Here is a 16,142-nt window from a genome sequence, read left to right on the forward strand (position 1 = left end):
AAAATAACACAAACTCATAAATAATTTGTTATACATAATACATCCACTTATTATACTTATAACTAGTTGTGCTAAAATCAAGAGTAAACTGCCCGGATGGTCCCTGTGGTTTGGTAAAATAACATCTATAGTCCTCACCTTTTGAAAGTTACACCGGTGCTCCCTGTGGTTTGACGGGTTGTTCCCGGATAGTCCCTAGAGTGGATGTCCGTTAGTTTCTGCCGTTAAGACTATGTGAAATTACTTATTTCTTTGGTACGAATCATCTTGTGTACGCTTGTTGTAATTTTTCTTTGGTCTTCGTGGGCCTCCCTGCACCATGTGGGTCTCCAACTTCCTGAGTTTTTTGTTATCCGGCCCTTCATCTCTTCTTTGGATTTGGCGGTAGTCGCGCTTTCCGCCTTTGACCAGGTGAGTGAGCTTTCCATCCCTTAGGGCTCTTTCAATTTCTTGCTTCAGGCTGAAAGAGTCGTCGGTGAGGTGACCCGTATCCTTATGGAATTCACAGTAGAGATTGGGATCTTGACCCCTTTTGTTGCGCATCTGTAGGGGTGGTTTGAATTGGTGGTTTTCAGTGGCCAAGACTTCCGATGGGGTCTTGGTTAATGGCGTCCACTGTTTCTCTCTGTTTTCTCTCTTTACTTCTTTTCTGTGTGCTATCTGATTGATTGTGTGTCGCGCATCTTCTCTTAGTGGGCTTCTTTCTCTATGACTGGAAGGCCTCCATGACTGGCCTCTGCTTTTTCTGCCATGTCGGTCATTAGAGTTATGTGCGCGTTGACGGTGGTCATCACCGGTCAACTGTTTGTCTGTCTGTGCTATTGTCTTGGCGGCCTCAATGAAGGTTTCCCAATCTTTGGGTCCACCGTCTCTACCTTTCACGCGCTTGATCAGGTCGTCACACTTGACTGCCCTCATGAAGTGCGCGCGCATCATTTTTTCTCCCACATCCCCAATCTCCAAGCATTCTTTGTTATATCTTGTGATAAAATCTTCCACGCTTTCATGGTCTCGGCGCCATATGTTTAGACAATCTGCTGGGTCTCTGGCGTGCCTCCGCTGTTGAGAGAAGTGTGCCAAGAACTTCTCTCTGAAGTCAACCCATGATTTAATTTTTCCTGCTGGTAAGCTGTCGAACCAGACGCGCGCTGCGCCCACGAACGTTTGTGCGAACAGGTGGCACCAAGTTGGTAGGTTCCACCCACCTGTTGCTCCTGCGCCTTTGAAGACCTGGAGGTGATCGTCTAGATCTGTCAATCCATTGTATTTGCCAACGTTGTGCGGCAGCTTGGTTTTGTCTATGGCAGCTGTGGCAATCTCCCTGATGAATTTCGAATCTTCAGCCATGTCGTCTGGACGATAGCTTAAGGTATAGTCATGCTCTGCCCTTGGGTTGTACCCTGCGCGCTTTGCGGGCTTGTATGCTTCATGTTCTGGATGAAGTCTGCTAAACACTGAGGTTTCCCCTTTGTATGTTGGGTCGTCTTCTTCTTCATCCCATTCTGTGTTCATATTGCGCGCGCCTAAACGAGCCTGGATCGGTTTTCTTTGCACATTGGGGTTTTGCACAAAGTTGCTTTCTGTTTCACCATAGGTATCGCGCGTGTCGTGCGCGCTTGGTCTCCTCACATTTTGAACTGGTCCTCTCTCCGGACGTAGGTTCCACGCGTTAGTCTGCTGAGTTGTATGTGTACTCAGAGACCTTGGTGGTGGAGTTACAAATGCTGACTGGTTAGCTTGTGCCTGGAGTAGAGCTTGCTGTGCGCTGAGTTGCGTATAAACGAGGTTTATGGACGCCATCTGTTCGGCATACCAGGAAGCGAGAGTTTTCCCTTCGGGTAACCCTAAAAGTGCGGAGTAATTGAGTTGTGCTTGTTCCGATGGAGCTGAGGGGCCAGCTCCATGGTTTGGTGTCAGCACTGATGGTGGTGTCTGTTGCAACACCCCGGTCGGAGTTTGGAATGTGGCTCCGTTTGTGGTTTGACTGATGATCCTTGCTGGTGGTGTTTGGAAAGTGGGTCCAGCTGTGGTTTGGCTAACAACCCTGGATACACTCCCAAAGATAGGAGGAAAATCATTGTTCAGTTGTCCCTCTTGGATGGTTTCGTTCCTTTGGCCCCTTTGAACGTGTGCTGTGTCCGAAACGAGTTCAAAGGAAGAAACTTCTCCATCAACTGGGTGTGAGGGAGTTTGTTCAGCCATTTTTGACGAGTGTTTTTCAATAGAGAAAAGAGATGAGATTGGTTTTGCAAAAAGTGGATGGCGCCAATGATGAAACACCGATTAACACAAGGTTTATCGATGGGGTTATTTCGTCTATGGGGTTCAACCTCTTTTCTTGCTCGTACGAATGGCTTGAGATCTGCAAAACAGTAAACACCGTCAGTCTCGTTAAGAGGGGGAGAAAGAGGATTTCCCTCTTAACCAGGCTCCGGCGTGAGAATAAGTACTGTTCTGAGAGAAATAAACAGTGTGTGTATGGAGTGAGTATAGAGAGTAAAAGATCCTGAACCTAAATAATGAAGGGTCCTATTTATAGCCGGGGGGTGAAGAAGGAAGGAGCAGTTGTGCCAGCTGTGGGCGCGTGCCAGCTGTCCGACCAAGGGGAATATCATCTTGGTCTGCTCTGTCACGGCAGGTGTAGTGGTACACGTGGCGTTCTTACATTTGCCCACGCTGGATACCTCGTACTGGCGTTGTCAGCCCTGCTCCCTGATTTGTCGCAGGCCTATGTGGCGTTCTGCGAGTGGTGACACGTGTTGTCCTTTATGTCGGATAGAGCATCTTTGGCGCCAGCTGCGAGTCTTACAGAAGTTTCTAGAAGCTTCTGGATTGCTTCGCTGACATGGACGCCTTGTATGCTCAAAAGTGGTGTGGTCCCTGCCATGTAGGCAGGGAATTGGGACCATACCTCTTCACTTTTGATTTATGTGAAACAATAATACTTGGATTATAATGCTATAACAATATGCAGAATACATAGATATACTATAAGAGATATTATTTAACCCTAATGAAGAAAGATAGTAGAAGCATATTTGGAAGAGAAGGTGTTCAACACCATTCCTTTCAAACAAATTTACCACTTTTCGCATCTCGCATGGTACAACATTATTTATACCGCTAGAGCTTCTTCTCTATTATTCTGTATATTAATTAGAACATATAATCAAATTAGTAAAAGTGATACGCTAATTAATCTTGTAATAAACAATTTGAAATGCACTAAAAACAATTTCACTGTGGTCCAACAAAACTTACCACAGTTGTTGACCTAATTTGATGATCAAACGAAGAATATTGAGTCAGAAGTAGCAATCAACACCTAAAAAGGATACTTATCTGACCAAAACCTAGTTCTCTTCCTGAGGATCTTGGTCACCCCAACTCCTTTTTTTACACATTAGACCCCTTCTAGTGGTTCGTGATTTGTGCATTTTTTTGAAAGATAGCGCCCCGAACACCACGACGGGCGACACTATGAGGGCTTTTTTGGTGGGTGGCGCCATGCACATAGTGACGCTATGAGTGTTTGGTTTTCAAACTTTGACCAATCAAAAATAGTTAAGGGTTTTTATAATTAATTAATAAAATTGAAAATTAATAAATAAGTAATGATGGGTAGGGGCTTTATGACTACGGGCTCTAGTGATATAACGCCGCATAATAAAGCCCCTGTGTGACGTGGCACGACAAGTGTCGCATAATCAGTGGCGGAACCAGAACTTCTCTGTCATGGGGTTATCATAAGACTTTCTTTTATATCGGCTACAACTAGAGAGTCCAAAACATGTATTTTCCTAGAAAAAGATCATATTGTACATATAAAAATTTTACAAATTTCTATGTCCGGGGGGTCAGCGGACCCTCCTGACCCCCCTCTGGTTCCGCCCTTGCGCATAATGCCCACAAAGGGGCTTTATGACTACGAATGACCTTATAACTCATTGTAACACACTGATTAAAAATAACACAAACTCATAAATAATTTGTTATACATAATACATCCACTTATTATACTTATAACTAGTTGTGCTAAAATCAAGAGTAAACTGCCCGGATGGTCCCTGTGGTTTGGTAAAATAACATCTATAGTCCTCACCTTTTGAAAGTTACACCGGTGCTCCCTTTGGTTTGACGGGTTGTTCCCGGATAGTCCCTAGAGTGGATGTCCGTTAGTTTCTGCCGTTAAGACTATGTGAAATTACTTATTTGCCCATCTCTTTAAAAAATAAAAAAACAAATATTATAAACACTCATATTATTATTAAAAGTGTGGGGCTCACAAATTCCTTTGTCTTCTACAAAACAACCGGCCACCATCACCATAGCCACTCGCCTCCACCTCCACCTCCACCTCCACCTCATCCTCATCCTCCAACCACCTAAACCTAAGTCCTTCAACCCTTAACCTGTCAAAATGCCACAACCTCTATTACCCAGATGTACCACAAAACACCACCACGGTCACTACCGCCACAACAACAACCACCATCTGAACTAAACCACCACTATCATCATCATTCTGTGTCGTCAATGCATCCTTCGTTGCCACCACCGTTAACAACACAATCAACAACAACCATCATCAAAACCCAACCAATAAACCCTTTAATCGGTTCTAAATCTACAAATGCAAATCAAAACTCGAAACCCTAAGAGGCAATACGTACTTTAATTGACTGAATTCACCATTTCTTTGTTAACATTAGCACGCATCGTCACCTTCATGTTCACCAATTTTGAAAACCGTATGAACAAATCAGATCCATCCATCGTCGCTACAGATAGATCCAGCCACCACCACAGTTACCATCGGTTCCAACCATCATCTAGGACCTCTTATGCGTCTCTCTCTAATCGATCTCACTATGAATGATCTCTCTCTCTCTCATCGTTTCTCTCTCTAAATATGGTGGACGGTGGGTCATGGGATGGAGGGGGGAGTTAAGGTAGTGGAGATGTTGATGGTGGTGGAGTGGCAGGCAGGTGGAGGTGGCTGGTGGTAAGTGGTGGCGGCAGGTGGTGGTGAGTGAATGTCTGTGTGTGTGCGTGAGAGAGAGAGAGAGATACAAGGGTTTAACAATGAATAAGAAGATTGGTTGGTCCACATTAAAATTTAATATACCTACTGTTAATGTTTTAATTTTATACTAAGGGCATTTTAGTCATTTTACATGGAGTTAACGCCGTAAACTAACGAACATCCACCCCAGGGACTATCCGAGTAACAACCTGTCAAACCATAGAGAGCACCAGTGTAATTTTAAAAATGTAGGGACTATAAATGTTATTTTACCAAACCACAAGAACCATCCAGGCATTTTACTCTAAGAAGAAATTAATTTTTCAACATTTAACTTTATGTGCTAGAATTATTACTTTTTTTTTTCAAACGGCCAACTTCTAATAAAATGGCATACTAGTAAGAAACTAGTACCCAAACAAATATACAATCAAAAAGGGAAATTACACCATTGACTCTGTCTTAAAACTTTAAACGGGGACCTGTTTTTGATCCACAAAAAGCCTAGGGACTTAATATCTTCAATAACGTTCGGACCTGTGGCTTCTTCGCTAGAGAAGATCGCCTCGTTTCTAGCCTTTCAGATGCACCAACAAGCTATCATTATTATCCCTTGTAGCACCTTTTTCTCTTTTTATCTAACTGGCTGGACTTGTAAAGATTCAAGAGATCCATAATTGAAAAAACATATATGGGAGGTACCTTACACCAACTAGCGATTGCTTGCCAGACAAATGTCGCCAAAGAACAAGAGATAAGTAGATGAGATGTTGATTCGATGTCATAGTTGCAAAGACCACATAATTCCGAATCCACATTTACATTCCTGAAGACAAGATTCTCCCTAATCGATATTCGATCCAATATGGCTCTCTATAAAAAGATGTTTACTTTTTTTGGCACCCAATTATTTTCATTATTTAAAAACAAATCACTTCAAATAAATAAAGAAGGTTAATTGCCACTATAGCCCACTTGCATGTTGCATGTTAGTGACGTCTAAATGACTAAATATATAATGTCATTTAACCATTAATAATCACAACCCCACAAAGTAGTTGTTGCCGGCTGGGCTTTACCCTGGCGTCGGTTTACTCGGTTTATTGTGTTTGACTCCGACCCGGTCATTAGTCAAAGTCACCCTTAAAAATATGGCAATGCTTATGATATTTTGTAACATTTCTAATGAGTTTTATGAAAAATACATAAAGTTTTGTTATATTTATGTTTTGGATAATAGTTCACAAAAATTATATTTTGTATAACAGATTTTAAACTCGCTTTTCTTATGAGAAATCATAAACTGGAAACGGGATAAATTGTTGATGTGACATGTTTATTTTTAAATGTGACTAGTGAAGTGTGTGTACTTTTGTTAAATAAATATGCAACCTTTGAGGAGAGGGTGGTTGTGTCATAAGTGGGAGGAGGGGTAGGTTGTGGTCTAATAGAGAGGACGAGGGCACAATGACATGTCATAGGATGGAAGAGGGAGGTAGTGTCATAAGGCAGTGGGGGTGTGGGAGTGGGGTGTGACGTCGGGAGTGGCCAGTGAGCACCAAATCACACCCCACAGCCTAATGTCACAAGGTTTAAACGAGGAAGGAGGTGGTGGCATAACAGGGGACGGAAGGGTGGGGCGTGTTGGTAGTTGTCGTACAAGGATCCATCATATCGTTATCATGAATCATGTCAATAATATTAAAATTGTCGGTTATGTAAACAAAATCGACTTTAACTTGAGGTAGATTATCATATATGATTCTTAAAACCTTTGCTTCCATTTATTTTGTTCTATTTTTTTTGTCTAAAAGTTTGTGTTATTTATACCGGTTTATGTTATCTGTAATCATCTCAGTTTTAAAATATATCTGATTTTAGATTGAATTGCTTGAAGCTTCTTGAATAAAAAAAAAGTTTTAAGTTGAAAAAAAAAAGTTCATACATAAATCTAACTTTTTCAATCACGAAGCGAATCAAAGGTTTTATACTCGGTTATGGTCGTGACGATTTGGTGTATATGGCGGAGCAGGAATGACCTCATCTTCAACCATAAGTATCCAAATATTGGTAGTGTGGTGGAGGAGATAAAATCAATTGGGTTCTTGCGGTTGGAAAAAGGTTTTATACTCGGTTATGCTCGTGACGATTTGGTGTATATGGCGGAGCAGGAATGACCTCATCTTCAACCATAAGTATCCAAATATTGGTAGTGTGGTGGAGGAGATAAAATCAATTGGGTTCATGTGGGTCATGAACAGGTCAAAAGCTAGAGGTGTGTCCTGGGAGCAATGGAAGAATTTTGAAATAGGAAGTTTGTACTAGTTTATCCTCTGTTTTGTTTTTTTTGGCCTTTATCCTCTGTTTGTTTTCTGGCCTTTTGGTGAGTGATGTATGTATTTGGTGTGGCTAACTTTCGGTTAGCCGATTTATAATATTATGGTTTTTGTTGGCCGTTCAAAAAAAAAAAAAACGAAGCGAATCAAAGACTAAAAGTCAAATCAACGGTTAAACTCCACTTGTTTGTTTATGGCACTTTCCCGAACCCGCTTTAGGGGATACGGTGTGGAGCAAATGGATGTCGGTAAACCAAGTTTACCGAAATGGCAAACCATTGCCAACCAAATTTACCGATCAAATGTTGTTTCATGCGGTGAAGCTTTACCGTTGCGGGAAAGGAGAAAGGAAAGAGAGAGGGGGTATGGGGTGGGGTCCATTCCAATCTCAACCAATCACACCTTTTTCCTTTTTTTTTAAAAAATAGTTTACCACTTCACCAAGTGTTTAAACCATTGCCAACATTTTTCACCAAAGTTTAAACACTTTTGCCTAATTGACATGGCGCGCTCTCATTGGTCGGTTTTTTGGTTTGCCACTTTAAAGTGTTTAACCACTCCTTATACCCTTAGAATCTTCCTTGAATATGTTCTTCTTTTGCTTCTTGAGGTCTCATGTGCTAAAATATATCGTATTAAAAATCCATATATTGTTCAAGTCTTAAAGAAATACATACAATGTAAATATAATACACGTCGAAAATCAAAACCCGTTAGGCAAACGGGTTGAGACTAAATGGAACATGGCGCCCTTTAAGCAAACCCTTTATAACTTTTTTTGCATTAATTCTAAGAAAAATTATTTTGCATTATTTCTAGCTCTTTTACTCCTCAATGACGTACATGACTTATTATTCATCCGTGCATTTATATAAGTGATTATATGGTAAATATATGTATGTAGCCGATTAGCAAATATAATAAAATATTGGTGTAGATTATTCTATATTTAACGTAGAAGGTGAGGACACCACGACGAACCTTCAATGCCAATTCTAGTCCATTCTTTTTAGCTCACTCAACTCCACTTGATTCCTCCACTTGGCACTTAAGAAACAATCATCAATCAACTCCTTACTTCCTACCTACAAAGTTATATTATTAATTAAACATTGTGTTTATTTTTAAAATGTTCATTATCTAATAATAATATCTCATTTCCGATATATAACACGAGACATATTTTATAAATTACTAATTGAAAATTTCATATTTTTTATTCTATTTAGTATTTACTTTGGTTCAAAATTCGGTGTATTACTACTATTTTCATAGTGGTCGTCCGTCCAATGTGTAAAAAAGAGAAACGTGCAAGCTTGGTGTGAAGAATAAAGAGTGTAGAGAAATCCTTGGTAAGGGGCTGGGAATGTGAGAGGGAACGATAGTGAAAGGAAGGCTCATGGAATTTCTTTCAAACAAGCCGACATGAAAGGGTAGTGGCCACTTTTTCTCATTCACACCGCTACGGATAGTGTTAGAGAGTTCAAAAACCAATTACTAACAATAACCACAATCATTTAGTGTAAAAATAAATAAATCAAACCATAAATGCCCAGATGGTTGTCCAATCCCTTATACATGAGACCAAACCAGTCACATAAAAACAACTAGTGATTTTTATAATTCTAAAAATATTTTTTATGACTAATATGCCAACTCGTATTTATTATTTGTATTATAGTGGCCACTTGATACATAAAACACACACACACAACGTGTGTATAACTGTATATCCATCAATATATTTATTCAATATTCAATAATTAACTTTTCAAACTTGTCACACAAGTACGCAACTTCCATCCTCCAACCCTCCATTCGCCACCACCAACCTCCCTTATATACTTCACTCACCACCACTCCCTTCACTCAACCCACACCCCTCTCTCTCATACTTTCTCTCTCTAAACTACTCTAATGGCAGTTGAAGCTCTACCTTCCCCCACGACCGCAACCCCCGGTTTGTTCAGACAAGACTCGAGCAATCACCTAAAGTATTTAGAGTCATGGACAAAAGGCAAAAGATCAAAACGACCACGTACCGATCAACCGCCATCCGAGGATGAGTATCTTGCCTTTTGTCTTATGCTACTCTCTCGTGGCCGCCATGGTACCTTGTCCCCGCTTACTAATACCGTAGCGCGACAACCAGAACAAAACCAACCCACTCAACCACAACAAAAGCAACACCAGCACCAGCAACAGCAGCAGCAGCAGCAACACCAACACCAACACCAACACCAACACCAACCAGAACAAAAGCAACCCACTCAACCACAACAACAGCAACAACAGCAGCAGCAACAACCACAATTGTTTGTATACAAGTGTAGCGTGTGTGACAAAACTTTTGGGTCATACCAAGCTCTAGGTGGGCATAAAGCCAGCCACAGGAAAAACACTCCTGTGGGTGTCAGAGCAGAAGTCGAACTACCCGCCTCAACGACCACTGCCACCACTAGTGGGACCCACGGTGGTGGAAGTGGAAGGAGTCATGAGTGTTCTATATGCCACCGGTGTTTTCCAACCGGACAGGCGTTGGGTGGTCACAAGAGGCGTCACTATGAAGGCGTTATCGGTGGTGGAAGGAGTCATGCCGGGAGCGGGATAACGTTATCGGATGGTAGTCAACGCGGGTTTGACTTGAACCTCCCTGCAGAACAAGAGGTTGAAAGTCCACATCCCGCTAAAAAGTCTAGAGTTTTTCCGGCACCTTTGGTTTTCTGATTTACAAGTTGTTGATTTTTGGATTTAGGAAATCTTTTATGTAAATGATTGTTCCATTTGATAAATTCAATCCGATTGATTTTTTTATTATAAAATTATGATTGTTGCATTTGATAAATTCATACCGATTGATTTTTTTATTATAAAATTGATGCTGGATAATGATTGTTCTACCGTTTACCGCAATCTATAATTTCAGGCAATTTGTATAGTTGCTTGTGGTACAAGAAATTGACCCTTGTGATCGTCAACCCCCGAAAGTTGGGGCAAAATCTAACAGAATTACTTTTTTTTTAAAAAAATAAAACTCCATTAAAACAAACCCTCAACCCAAACGGGCAAAAGGCTCTAAGAGAATCTTACCATCCTACCCTCAATAAATGTTGTCTTGCTAACTTAACTTCTACCCTCTACCAGCTTTTTATTAGTTATTTTTCTTATTTAGTTGTGTTGTGTGATTATCTGATGTTAATTCTAGTGATTGGTTGCTACAATACCGCCACTAGAATGCTAGACTTCTTGCTTTGACCATGTGTAGTGGGGTTTGAAGATCAAACCCCTCTCTTAAGGGTTATGTGACATGTGTCATCCTTTGAAGATCAAGCCCCTCCACAACTTCACAGGCGTTTTTATAAGCACGTCAACACCCAAATTTCAAACATCATGCCACGGGGAGCGGTGTGCCGGCGTGTTCAGGCAAGAAGTGGTAAAGATCACGCCACTTCACAAATAAACGGATTTGAACATACAACCCTTTAGTTGAGGAATACACCACTTTATCATTAGCTTATGATAGAGAACATACCATATAAATACATTTGATTAAAAGGAAAAAGAATCGTCGTAGAATAGTCTATTTACATGTCCTTCATTAATTAAGGGTGAGGACAACATGAAGAACCTTCAATGCCGATTCTAGTCCAGTTTGTTTGAGTTGACTCAACTGCACTTGATTCCTCCACTTGGCACTCAAGAAGCAATCAACTCCTATTTTTATGTAAGTATTCATTCTCATCATGGGTCATACTTAGTTGGTACATAAGGGCTAAGGGCGTACTTTTTCTAAGTTATCTTATCCACCCTCGTATATTTTCAAAAATCAGTTAAATTAAGAGTCTTAGAACACACGTCCATAATACTATATCGTAGGGTGGGGGGGTGTTCCTAGTTGAACCTACAACTGCCTTCTTTCCTTCTCCATCATTCAATAATATTTTACCACATCATTTGAGCATATTCCAAGATATAGATGACAAACTTATTGTAAGTTGTCGAGAAATGAATTGTCATTTTAACTAACAATTTCATTATTCTAGAATTCATAATTTCAATTTTATGAAATTCAGTATTTATAGTCATTTGTTGATTAAATTTTTTGATTAAAAGAATCATTTGTTTTCGATAGTGATTAATCAATTTTGTTTGTGTTTGTTTGTAAAAACAGTTGTTTATAAAATGCTTAAGGAGATATTAATATAAATATTTTGAAGTAAATTAACAGTTAGAATAGAACATACCTTTCCTCTTTATTCGACTAGGTAAATCTTTAAGTTGATTTTTTCAAGTGACCAACCCAACCAATTCTTCCCTACGCGGCCTCCTGTCTAAACGGTACTTTTTATGGCTCCAGGGCTCCAGGTTTTGCAAAAATCTTTAAAGATGAACAAAGGGATAAAAAGGAAACTGATATTTATTCATAATTGTTCTTCCCCAAGGAAGAACTTTTTTGGTCGTGTAGGGTAATTATCAAAATTGTAGGGTAATTATCAAAATTACACTAACCCCCCCCCCAAAAAAAAAAAAAAAAAAAAAAAAAAAAAACCTAAACCATTGTAGATGTTTTCAGATTGAATCCACAACTAACCTAACATGTACAAGGTGTAGATGCTTTGGTTTACGAACCTTGACTACAACTTGCCAAGGAAACCCGCATGGGATGCAGAGGTGTTCCTTGGCCAACCTAATTGTCTAGTGTGAAGTGTAAAGGAAAGTCTAAGGGGCTGTTTGTTTACCTCTTAACGAGACTCTTAATAGTTCATTATTTTACAAAACTAATCAAGCCATATTCTTATTGACGTGATTGATAAGTATTGGATTTTTTGTATCCGAAGGTAGTTGTTGTAGTTCCGATTGGATTACATGGTATATGCAGCATACTCCCTTTTTGCTCATATATTGATTTTATTGAGTTCACTTCTAATTAATGCGCTCGATAAGTATTTGGGTTTTATTCGTTCTTGAATGGGTCAGCTGTGAAAATTGGCTTATAAGTGGCCTCCAAAAATAGTTCATTTTCTTTTACTTTCGTCATAAAGGCCCCTATTTTCCATCTCGCTTTAGGCCTTCGAAAAGGTTGAACCGGTCCTGATCTAAGCCTGTGAGCACATACGTTGATCATGAAGGATTCTGAGATGGGTGCGAGAGTGTGAGGAGAAAGATAAATTCATCGGTTTTCATCTGGAAAGGAAGGGCATCATGCCAACGTGAGGACACCAGTCTCTCAAATGTCCACTAAGAGTGACGAGGGCGCCTTTGCGGTGAGGGTTCAGGTTCATCAAGTTGGGCATGAATACCCCGCCACAAATGGTTTGGGATAGTGATCTCGTTGGGAACTCTTACTGATGAGCCTGATGCTGAAGCCCACTATTCTGATCAAGAAAGAATCTCTGTTACAATTTGGTACATATGAAATTGTCTTCATCGGATTCGATTAGGAATCAAACCTAACACTCTAATAATAAAGAAAAGAGTTAAATGTCATTTTAGTCCATGTGGTTTGAGCTATTTTACCAGTCTAGTCCAAAGATTTCATTTTTCACCTGTGGGTCCAAAAAAGTTTCACCGTTGTCATTTTAGTCCACTGAGTTAACTTCATCCATTTTTTCTGTTAACGAGAGGGCAATTCGGTCATTTTATATGGCCGCATTGCCCTTCTAGTTAATAAAATTACATATAAAATGACCGAATTGTTCTTCTCGTTAACAGAAAAAATTGATAAAATTAACCCAATAAACTAAAATGAAATTGATAAAACATTTTTGAACCTACAGACAAAAAATAAAACATTTAAACTAAACTAACAAAATCATTCAAACCAAAAAGACTAAAGTATCATTTAACTCTAAAGAAAATGATATTGGTAGCTACCACTTTGTATATATAAAACACGCAACTCAATGTGCGTGGATCTACCAATATATTTTATTTTTTTAAATAAATATAAAGTAAAAGTCTCCTTTCCTACAACTTGTCACGCAAGTAGCAACTAACTTCCTTCTTTGATCCCTCTACAATTCGCCACCACCAACCAACCGTCCTTAGGGTGTAAGGGGTGCTCACCTCTTAGGTGAGTCCCCCCTCTTACACATAACCAACCATAAAATGCCACGTCAACTCCCCTCTAACACTCCCCTAATACCCCTTTTTGATGGCGGCACTCCCCTCTTAGGTGAATTGTTTTTTTAAAAAAAAAAAAAAAAAAAAAAAAAAAGAAGAAAAGCATTGATTGGTCAAGATCTCCCTCTCTCCTCCCCTCTCTCGGCAACTCCCCACCTATTTCACCCTCTCTCTCTACTCTCTCTCTAACTCACCTAAGTGTTGGCAATGCTCACCTAATAGGTGAATGGAGTCACCTAAAGGGTCACCTAAGGTGCCCCGGACACCCTTATATACTTCACTCACCCCCCCACTCTCTTCACTCAATCCACCCCTCTCTCTCCTACTTTCTCTCTCTAAAATACTCTCCCACTGTTACCTAAACCCTAATGGCCATTGAAGCTTTAAATTCCCCAACAACCACAACCGGTTTCTTCAGACAAGATTCCGGCAACCACCTCAAGTATATAGAGTCATGGACCAAAGGCAAAAGATCAAAACGACCACGTACCGATCAACCACCATCTGAGGATGAGTATCTTGCTTTCTGCCTTATGCTACTCTCCCGCGGCCACCACGGTACCTCCTCCGCCCCGCAGCAGCCGCACCCGCAACAAGAACAACCCGCACAACAACCGCAATTGTTTGTTCACAAGTGCAGTGTGTGTGACAAAACTTTTGGGTCTTACCAAGCTCTAGGTGGGCATAAAGCCAGTCACCGGAAAAACAGCCCAGCCGGTGCCGGAGAAGAAGTCGAACAGCCCGTCGCAACGACCACCGGCACTAGTGGAAGGAGTCATGAGTGTTCTATATGCCACCGGTGTTTCCCCACCGGACAGGCGTTGGGTGGTCACAAGAGGCGTCACTATGAAGGCGTTATCGGTGGTGGAAGGAGTCATGCCGGCAGTGGGATGACGTCATCGGATGGTAGTCAACGAGGGTTTGACCTGAACCTCCCTGCAGAACAAGAAGTTGAAAGCCCGCATCCCGCTAAAAGGTCTAGAGTTTTTCCGGCTCCATTGATTTTCTGATTACAAAGTTATATTGGTTTTTTAATTTAGGATTATTTTGTTATTGGAGATTGTTTTTATGTAATTACTGTTGCATTTGATGAATTTAATTCTATTGGTTTTTTGTATAATATTTAATGGTGGATGATGGTTGACAACCGAATGTTATCGAACGTTTATGAACATAATTGAACGAACGAGACAGTTGTTCGAGTTCGTTCATTTAACTAATCGAACGAAATTTCTTGTTTATGTTCGTTCATTAACTAAACGAACGAACTTCCCGCCCTAATGGTTGTTCTAGAGTTTACCGGAATCTATTAATTTCAGGCAATTGCGGTTAAAAGAAAGAAAAAAACTAATTTCAGGTAATTTGTAGGGTTGCGTGGGGTACAAGAAATTGACCATTGTGTTCGTCAACCAAAATTTGGGGCAAAAGCTAACGGAATAATTTGTGGTCCAATTTACCACATCCTGCACACAATAAACGTGATCTTGATAAATTCTACCATCTGTTTCTTTTTTTTAAACGTTTGAATAAAACAACTAGCAAGACGTTGGCACTATAAATTATAACATGAAAAAGGCAACAAACAACGAACAAGATGCTAGCAAAGTCGATACAAATTACGATATGAAAAAGACCAGGGCTAGCTCAACCGTTTTGAAGGCTTAAAGCGAAACAAAATTTTGTGGCCTTTCGACTACATGATAAGGATAACCTTTCGATATTTATTAAAATATCACAATCCTTACATTATATTGCTAGAAAGCCATCCAATAAGTCTCTTTATTTTTAATTTAATAATGTATCAACTGGTTACTACATCAATTATGTACCTACTGGGTTGTATATTAATCTTTTCATAAGTCTCATTGTTCTTATTCCTAATCTAACATGGCTTGTAAACCTAGACTCTAAAGTAATAAGATTCTGCAGTAGGAAGGATTAGCTATTACCTAATCTAGTAGATGGACAAAGGCTATGTGAATTCTTTCAAAGTGTAAAAATGCTACTATACCTCCGTTCCATTAAATGTGTCTTATTTTGAATTTTCAAAGTCTTTATTTATAAACTTTGACTTTAATTATATATATTTTTTTTTGTTATATAAAACTTGATGAAAATTAACCCGATAAAAACACTTGTAAAACACACTCAAATCATATAACTTTCATCAAATATTATCTAACACAAACAAAATTATTTAAGGTCAAAGTTTATAAATAAAGACTTTGAAAATTCAAAATAGGACACTTTTAATGAGACGGATGGAGTAATCTATAATAAACAATAATTAACGGCCAGTAACTACCTCGTCTCCATCGGAACAACAACCACCACTGTCAACTCCGTCGTGTTCGAAGGCCTCCAGATCTCGCCAGAACAAGTTGGGGTTGGGGTTGGGGTTTGAGTTTGTAATAGAAGGTCAAGTTTCTGGTTTTAATGGAGTGTGGTGGAAGAGAAGGTGGGGTTAGGATGGACGGTGGTTGGTTGATCTTCTTGAGAGAGACGAGGGAGAGAGAGTTTAGTGAGAGAAATAGCGTGGAGAGAGAGAGAGTTTTAGGTTTATATATTTTATTTATTTTGATTTTTAATATATTTTTAGTTAACTGAGTAAAATTAGAGTTAAATGTCTGGTTGATCCATGTGATTTGTGAAAATTG

General features: G+C 39.7%; 2 protein-coding genes across 2 annotated transcripts; both read left to right on the top strand.

Moving 5' to 3' along the window:
- The first annotated feature begins 9,212 nt into the window (after positions 1-9,212).
- Positions 9,213-10,184, top strand: LOC118491391 (zinc finger protein ZAT10-like). Its single transcript, XM_035989146.1, has one exon. It carries the CDS (start codon positions 9,280-9,282, stop codon positions 10,087-10,089), a length of 810 nt encoding a protein of 269 aa, XP_035845039.1. The 5' UTR covers positions 9,213-9,279; the 3' UTR covers positions 10,090-10,184.
- A 3,579-nt stretch (positions 10,185-13,763) lies between these two features.
- LOC110932013 (zinc finger protein ZAT10) lies at positions 13,764-14,647 on the top strand. Its single transcript, XM_022175377.2, has one exon. It carries the CDS (start codon positions 13,854-13,856, stop codon positions 14,493-14,495), a length of 642 nt encoding a protein of 213 aa, XP_022031069.2. The 5' UTR covers positions 13,764-13,853; the 3' UTR covers positions 14,496-14,647.
- The last annotated feature ends 1,495 nt before the right edge of the window (positions 14,648-16,142 follow it).

The sequence above is a fragment of the Helianthus annuus genome, chromosome 4 (assembly GCF_002127325.2).
Source record: "Helianthus annuus cultivar XRQ/B chromosome 4, HanXRQr2.0-SUNRISE, whole genome shotgun sequence".
Lineage (NCBI taxonomy): Eukaryota > Viridiplantae > Streptophyta > Magnoliopsida > Asterales > Asteraceae > Helianthus > Helianthus annuus.

What these genes read in the sequence shown, in the direction of transcription:
- LOC118491391 (XM_035989146.1), top strand. Translation starts at nt 9,280, where the DNA reads ATGGCAGTTGAAGCTCTACCTTCCCCCACGACCGCAACCCCCGGTTTG.
- LOC110932013 (XM_022175377.2), top strand. Translation starts at nt 13,854, where the DNA reads ATGGCCATTGAAGCTTTAAATTCCCCAACAACCACAACCGGTTTCTTC.